At 45.6% G+C, this 8,702-nt stretch overlaps 1 protein-coding gene across 1 annotated transcript in view; it reads right to left on the reverse strand.

Annotated features, from left to right (window-relative positions):
• The window catches only part of Adam12 (ADAM metallopeptidase domain 12), a 335,037-nt gene that overhangs the window by 72,952 nt on the left and 253,383 nt on the right, over nucleotides 1–8,702 (reverse strand). Inside the window, exon 9 of the mRNA XM_031388629.1 lies at nucleotides 2,081–2,250. Within this exon, the coding sequence (XP_031244489.1) occupies nucleotides 2,081–2,250 (170 nt within the window). The remainder of the gene's footprint in view (nucleotides 1–2,080; nucleotides 2,251–8,702) is intronic.

The following is an 8,702-nucleotide window of genomic DNA, read 5'->3' on the forward strand; positions in this document are numbered from 1 at the left end:
ACAAAGTAGCCAAGTCACTTAGTCATGTTATGTTGGCCAGGTACTAACAGACAATGCAGTTACAGTTTGAAAAGTCAAATATGGGGCTGGAGAGATGGCTCAGTTAAGATAACTGTTCTTCTAGAGGACCTGGATTCGACTCCTAGTACTCACAGCACCCAACTGTCTGTAACTCTAGTCCTAGGGGATCCAGCTTCCACTTCTGGCCTCTGGGGGCATCAGGCACATGTGGTGCGTAGAGGCACATGTTGACAAACTCTCATACATGTAAATAAAATAAAATGAAATCTTCACAATGATTAACTGTACAGAGGTAGCAACTATATAAATACCATTGCTTCTTCCACCCCTCTTCTGTTTCTTTTTTCTTTATTTTCTTTTGAACCAATTATCTATCTATCTATCTATCTATCTATCTATCTATCTATCTATCTACCTACCTACCTATCTATCTATCTATCTATCTATCTATCTATCTATCTATCTATCTACCTATCTATCTATCTATGAGACTAGAATTATTCCTTGTTATCCATGAAGATTAAACTTTGAATCTTCTGTGGGTACCACAACTCATACTTAATTCCTTGCATAAAATGGTATGGTGTTTGCATAGAACCTATGCATCTATACAGTCCAGTCTCTTGATAACTTGTCCTTAATACAGTCTAAGTTGTCTATCAATCATTACACTGAATTATGCAGAGATGAAAGAGATGGAGGTCTGCACATGCTCAGTAAAGATACGACCTCTTCTCTGAACATTTCTGGTTTGGGGTTGGTTAGCCCCATGGGTGTGGAACTCTCCCTCAGATGTGGAAGGCCAACTATACACTCATATTCACAGCGGTAGGCACTTCAGCCTTTGTATTTACAGCTGCTCATATACACAGGCCAGGTGAATGGTTACAAGTATATATACACAAGTAAATTAAGAAGGTTAAAGATGTCAACTTATTTCCAGATGTTTAGGTTGGGCAGATTCCTTTAGTGGGGAAAAAAAACAAAACCCGAAACATTCCAACTTAAAGCACATGCAATGTACTTTTAACAGTGCAGGACTGATTAGTGCATGAAATGGGAAGAAACCAATCACATCCACAAGGGACCCAGGAGAAATGGCTAGAGTAAATGATCGGGGAGCACCGACAGACTGAGGGTGGATGGAGGTGTTTCCTAAAGGGAATGCAGGGCAGAGCCATCTCATTCCCAGCTCATGAATGTTCAGCACGCTAGATCTGACTGGCCAAAGAACAGGGGGCCCAGTGTCTAAGGGGTTCACTTTGCTGATTTAAGTTACACAAGAACAAGCAAATAATAGTATAAAGTGCTTAAAGATTAAAATAAACATGTGCCGTTTCTGAAAACATCTGCTTCCTATGGATTCAGGCTAATATAGGGACATTCTCTTCTTTCAAATGCGAAGGTACCTGGAGCTACTCACCACGTGCTTCGGGACAGTTGTACCTCCCCCTTCATTTCACATCTCCACAGCACTTGCTACTCTAATGCTTTCTATTCTTCTGCTCTCTCTCAGCAGGCAGATATTCCTCAGAGCAAGAAGGTTTAATACTAGTCACTGTTATACTCAAAGTACTAGCAGGTGCCCCGTGGAATACTGACTGGGTGAGGATTACTGGGTCAAGATGACACTCACTGACCTGGAAAGCCAGAGAGGACTCTTCCAACAGAGCAGAAAGGCCCTGGGTGTTTTCCCAGGTACCTGACAATCTTTACTCAAATGCCTTGCTCTCAGATCTTATAAAAACAGAGTTTTCTACTAATGATAGACTACTTCAGGCAATCTTATTAAGACTAATAATACCAGAAAAACTAGCATAGAAGAAAATATCCAGGTATGGGGGCAGGGACCATAAATGAGAGTCCTGCAGGGAGACAGGAGACTTCCCCGATGGATGTGTGATGCCAGGTAGGGATGTGTTTGGCCCCTGATGCAGGCTGGGAAGCAAGTCCTCTGAAGGAACCAGTATGCTGTGTAGGCAGATGTGGCTCTGGTAACCCCAGGAAAGTATGAGCACATGGCACTACATCTTTAACAGAGAAGGACGACACTGCTCACCTGATAAGCTGAGCGTTGTCATGGGATTTTCGAGGTAGAAGCTTTATCTTTCTCCAGTCTAGAAACTCATGGAGGCTGGTGAATGGGTCCTGGCTTATAGAGCATTTGTCGATGTCATTCCACACTTCTACTCCCACCAGCACGATCCGGATGTTCAGTGGTCTGTAAAACTAAGAGAATGGACATCCTTGGAGGATCACATTGTCAGGAACTTAAGAGAGAATGGGAACTGATTTCACTGTTTGCAATTCATTCTTGAAAGTCAGGAAAAACCCCTCTTTGTGCACCTTTGTTCCAATGGCAACAGAATTTAAGAAATAGTCTTAGTACTCAATGCAAAGTGGAATGTTAACTGGACTCTCAAATGTTGATCAATTTGATGCTAAAGTTGTCAGTCATTTCTTCCCTGTCTGCCTGTATGTGCATGGAAACAACTTGCCATGATTTAAGTATGCCTGTAGATGTAGGTTACCATTTAATGTGCTGGAAATTAATATCAACTGCAAGAAAAAACAAGATGAAGATCATTCAGACACTTCTGCCAACAATAATAATATTTTCATTTCAAGTATAGTGTTCTGTCTATGAGATACTGAAAATGAATCCGAATTTCTCAGCAAAGACTCAGCCTTGGCTGACACTATCATGTTCCATCACCTATCAAATTAGTAAGTTTAGTGCTTTTTAGAACAACAGAAGCATAGATAAAACCTTCTGCAGTAAATTTATGGCCATATTTTTCTTACCATATCAAAAAGTGAGATGGAAAGATCTATCATGTGGAGGAGCTCTTTTCACAGGAGCTTGAGAGAGAAAGCTTTGAGCAGACTCAAAGAGAGTCTTCTTTTTCATCCCTACATAGATGGAGTAATGGCTTCAACCAAGGCCACCTTCCCCATGCATAGGAGGTGGGGGAAGATAAGTCTTCTAGTTGTCAAAGGATGGCTTGTCACATCTAAGCCTGGAGGGGCAGCATGAGTGGCTGGCCAACATGAAATGCACATCCTGGGCTTGATGCTGAGGGACTTCTAGACCCATAGCTCATGCCACAATGCAACTATTCAGTTGAAGAACTGGCATCATTCTTTTATAGTGAAGATGATGAGGCTGGGAAGGCTCATGTAAAATTGTTCCAAATCACCTTGTTGTCCTCTTAATCTCTTGATGCCAATGACATACAAGTCCACATGCAACAACAGAGTCCCTTCCCCCCACTCCTGCTTCTGAGACCCTAGATACACAAGGAGAAAAGCATAGCTTTATAGCCAATTCCAGAGGGAGGCAGATCCCGGACATTTCTAGTAACATCTGTCCAGCAAGGAACAAGCATTCCAGCAGCTCTGCATCTGGGAGTTAAACACCATTCCAACGTGGCGAGCTGAAGTTCAAGGAGCTCCCTAAGGCTGAGCATCTGACCCCAGATTCTCATCCCCAGGCAAGAGAGCTCATCTTTTTTCCCTTGCTGATCCCCAGAGTCATGTGGTGAACACTGGGTCAGCAGAAGAACTCAAAGAACTCAGTTGGGGCACAAATTATGTCACTGCTGATTGCAGTGGTTCAAGTTGGGGTAAAACAGATAACGAAGACCATATGAAATTAATATGCTAATGAGAATTACATAAGCAAAATGCTGTCTGATGGTATGTTTTGAATCAAGAAATCACACGACTTGTGCCTATTTGCAGACTTCCAGCCCGAGTTTCCCAGGAAAAGCAGTTTCAGGATCATCCCTAATGATGCCTGCTCAAATCAGGGGCACCCCTCAAGATGATGTTCCCAGCTGTGCCATATACAAAGGTCACAATAATCAAAAAACCAAACATTCAATGCTCATGTTTATGCCAACTTTCTAAGAGAGTCCTTAGGGCCAGATATCCTGAGTGGCCTTGAAGGTTGTCTTCTGAGAAATGGACACTGTTTCTCAGTGTTCTCCCAGGAGTATCGAATGCAAGCAGGAACTAAAGTCTGCCCAGGCCTAACCGATCATCATTCTCGGCACTAACTTGGCAACATACTGACCAGGGAGGCTGTTCATAGCAAAGGAGAGGTTGTATTTTTCTGGGAGTCTTTCAAACGACATCCTTGCCCAGACTTCAGACTTAGTCAACTCCTCTCTAAAGTTGGTACCGTTGGTTAACGTCCATGTGGGCTTTGCCTACGGCAAGCTTTTATTCACTATTCTTTCCTACCTTTATTGAATGTTCCTCCTTGGTTTGTCCACAGGTCATCTTGGTTCTTGTTAGTTAAGTTTAATGAGCACAAGTACAACTCGGGCTTGGTGCCAAGGTGCTTTTTAAACCCTGGTTTAGTCCACAAAGCAATTCTACAATTGTTACTGCTCCCATTTTAGTGTCATGACACTGAGGCTGGGAGGGGCCAGATAAATTATTCAGGATCATAACTGCATGGCTAGGCTGGTACACAGACAGGCTGACTCTGATGTCATGATTTGAATAATTAAAACTGCCACCCGCATTGTGAGTACTGTGACTCCAGACTTCCAGAAAACCTCACAGGCCTATGTAGGTCAAATGGAGCCTGGCAGATGCCTGCCTGGCTCAGGGATCCCAGAATGGATGTAGACACAGTCAGAGACTCACATGAGTGACTGTCCTAAATATGCAACAGCCACAAATATTTTCTGTCAGTTCTTGCTGTGTGCAGGAATGTGGCACAAGCAGAACAAATAAAGATTAGGATGGCCTCGCCCTGGCTCAGCTGCTCAGAGGTTAGCACAAGGCTTTAGGGCACAGGCATGCTACCATGAATCCAGTTAACTGATATGCTATCCCACTGAGCAATAGCACCAACAGGAAGTCCAGAGAAGGCTGTGGTGAAGGGGTCAAAGCTTTCCAGAAGAAACCGATAAGAAAAGAGGGAGATAGAACTCCCTAGGGTCCCAGGAGAGCTTGCCTTCTTCAGGCGACTAGCCTGGGTGGAAGAAGAGGGAGTGGTCACAAGAGTGAAGACAGCAGAATTCATAGTCCTTCAGAGGATGGCTACTGAGGCCTGGAGCTGACATCACAGCTGGGTTGGAGTGATGGCTTCAAGATGCAAAGCTTCAGTCCACAGAGTCTCCTGTGGCAGTGTAATTGGTACCCAGGAAAGATGCCTCAAAGTTTTTTCTAGAAGCATGAACACCAGACACTCATTCTGGTCCTGCTACCCGAGATTTCCTGACCCTTTTTTAGGACTTCACCTTTGTCTCTAAGTCACTCTGTCGCCCAGTCTGAAGCGTTCTCTTTCTCTAAGCCAGTCCAGCTAAATGGTTATTAATTTAGAATGCCCAAACCAAGCCAAGATGTCAGCAAACAAAGTGGCCACTGAGACAGTCAATGAGTTTTGGGCTGAGACTCTCCCAAGAGTGTAGTTGCGAAACTGAAACTGGGAAGGCTGATGCTGCCTGGAGCCAGCAGCTGTGGATACACAGTTGCCCAAGAAATCTGAGTATAGGAGCTGTAGAAAGGTGAACAGGCATACCAGGGCTAAATGTGTCTTTGTGCTCAGCAAATTGGTTCAGCCCTCCTTTGTCCAGGCTGGCCTACTTGACCGAGCCCACTAGGTCTTCCAGAAGCATACTGTTCTTTAATGATTCGCACAAGCTATTAACAGACCTCTCCCCGTTTGCTCTTTTTCAGTTTTATGAACTGAAAGCAAGATAGAACCTAGAACAATATGTAAAGAAAGGTAACGCAGAGGACCAGAAGATCACTTCTTAAAATGGGGTTTCAGCACTTTCTAGTTTGATGTTATTGTAGCCCACCATTTCCTCTTATTTCTGAGTGTCAGGGTGAGCTCTTTCCCTCTTTAGGGAAGAGGGGGTGTGGGCTATCAGATGACAGTCTTTCCTGGAGATGTTAGTGTGCAGACCTGGTCTCTTAACTACTTAACCCTTTCACTTTCTGTCTCTGGGTCTCTGCCTTATGTCACCAATTTTAGGCAAACTCTGGATAGATCTGTGTCAAGCCTCTTGGCCAATCAGAGCAGAGTAGGAAGGGTGAGATCTAAGAAGCATTGTTTTAAGGGCGGTCATGTGAATAAACAAAATGCCCCAGGGAATTCTAGCACCTCAGCCTGGTTAGGATCCTGCTTTTCCATTTTAGACAGATCTTGGGTAGTTCATGCTAGTCCCCAACTCACTCTGTAGGTGGGGAAAACCTTAGACTTCTGATCTCCTGCCTCTACCTTCCAAGGGCTAGAATTATAGGCAAGCTCCACCATGGCCAGTTTATGTGGTGCCAGGGATGGGACTCTACTTCATGCATGGAAGGTGGGTAATGAACACATCCTCGGCCACTGTGACCCACTTGAACTGTTCAGTGCTTGACTGTTTCCCAGGATCCACTATTTACCACACCACTCTTTCCCAAAAGACTGGTTCCCTAACCAGGATTCTCCTTCATTTTTCAACTTCAGGATACAAAGTTGCAAAAAGTTACTACTAAAACACACTTCGAAACCATGTGTTGTTCCAGAGTTCAGTCAGCCTCAAGAGTCTGACAAAAGAACTGGGACCTTTGGTAGTCTAAATTCCATTTCATCAGTTCCCACCCTAGCTGTGTGAGTCCTGTTCACATATAAACACAAGCATGCATGTACACACACAGGCACACATCAGCATGGATGAACATGCATGTGTACATACACCAACACATGCACACATCTGCATGTGCCCATGCTCTTTGGCAACAAGGGCTGGAGCAGACCAGACCAAACCCTTCCCTGCTCCGAGTGCACCCACTCACCCACACTCCACCTTGCAAGATCACTGTTGTAACTGCAATAACCCCTGTCCCAATCCCAGGGAGTGTGAGTGGCTCTCACCTGCAACGCTAGAGACCCTGCTCGTAGCATTATTGAAGGGCTGTCACTTGGATGCCAGAGGGAGAGTTTCTATGTCTACCTGCTATGGGCCTGCTGTGACTGCAAAAAGAAGGACTACAAATCTGATGGCTTCTAAGTTCATGGTGCATGGAACTTAGGACAGTGAGGTCTGTAAGCTTTTGTAGCATATAGATGAATTTATGGAAGGATTTTTTTTTTTGCCTTCCTCCTTCTGAAAATGTTGTAAATGCGAGTTGAACAGAACAGGGTTGCTTGGAAAGAAAGATGCAGGAAGGAGTCCTTCCAAACTGCTCTGTGTGGAAGGCGGCTGTGTCACAGAGGCCTGGCTCTAAGAGGCACAGCTATAGCCAGACCTTCCTTTGCCTCTAGGTGTCATAGGTAGGAGAGGTGTTCCTATTGAGACGCTCAGCCTTGTCTCTTCACTCCACTGGTGGCATCCATAAGTGTAGCCCTGTACCAGGTGAATTCCTGGCTTTGGGCTCTGGAGTTTCCAGCCACACAGAATATGAGCGTTTCCAAGGGATATCTGAAAACACTCGTGTCCAGGTACTTCTCTCACCTCTGCCAACAAGCAAGAAGTCAGACAAACCTTTGGAATCCCCTCCCTTCACCACCCCCCAGCAGTGATGTGTAAGCGGCTGAGAGAAGCCCTGCCTCAGATGAGAACCACCAGCCCCAAACAGTCAGATTCTATCTGGCAGGAGGGCCACTGAGAGAAGGGTGCTTTAGACAGAAACCTCCATTTCCTACAGCAAACTGTAGAAGGAACCAGATTCCCAGGGGACTCTTCCTCCCATCATCTTGTGAAAGTGGTGGTAGGGTCTCCCTTGTTCCCAGTGAGGATTTTCCAATAGCAGCTGTTCTGAGAGGAAGTGTTCTCCAAGATGCTTCTGCAAATGGCTTGGTTCATCAGTCCTTGAGATGTGATTGGGTTGTGAAGATTCTCATGTAATTAAATAGTTACTGCCTGGCTGGAATAATACTAGGCTGATATTACTGGGAGGAGGGGCCTAGTTTAAGGATCACAAGGGTGTGTCCTGAAAAGATACGCTTGGGGGACACTCCTTGTCTCTCTCGGCTCCCTGGCCACCACAAGTTGAGCAACTGTGTTCCACCATACCCTCTCTCTGGCATGATGGTCCAGAGCCTTGGAGCCAGTAGATCTCAGCCTGAAACTCCCAAAGCCAAAAGTAAAAATAAAGGTACCCTCCTCTACAGTTTTTCTTACAGGTATCTGTCAGACAGATGGAAGCAGGGGTGGGGGATGGGGACTAATGTGGTGACTGAGCCAGAAGTCAGTTTCTGGATTCTGACAGCGGAGCCTGTGGAGCCCATCCTTTAGTCTAAACTGGTGCATCGTGAACTCCACACTGGAGAGCAGGAAAGAGGCCAGGCTACAAATTCCTGAAGCTTCAATGCATCCTACCAGAATTCTGTCTAATGCATTGTCCAGAAATCTCTTAGGCTGGAACACTTCCTGGTAAGAAAGATCCTAGAGGAAGCTGAGTCCCTACAGCCTCTGTAGTGCAGATCAACTAAGGCTGGGATCTCCTAAGTTGCCCAGGGCTTGGAAAGTACCTGCTCAGAGGACTGGCCACTCAGGACAAGCACAGGCCACTCAGAGGACAAGCATAGGCCCCAGGGCCACTCAGAGGACAAGCACAGGCCCCGGGGCCACTCAGAGGGCAAGCACAGGCCCCACGGCCACTCAGAATATAAGCACAGGCCCCACGGCCACTCAGAGGACAAGCACAGGCCCCACGGCCACTCAGAGGAC

Source organism: Mastomys coucha, unplaced genomic scaffold, assembly GCF_008632895.1.
Source record: "Mastomys coucha isolate ucsf_1 unplaced genomic scaffold, UCSF_Mcou_1 pScaffold21, whole genome shotgun sequence".
NCBI classification, from domain to species: Eukaryota; Metazoa; Chordata; class Mammalia; order Rodentia; family Muridae; genus Mastomys; species Mastomys coucha.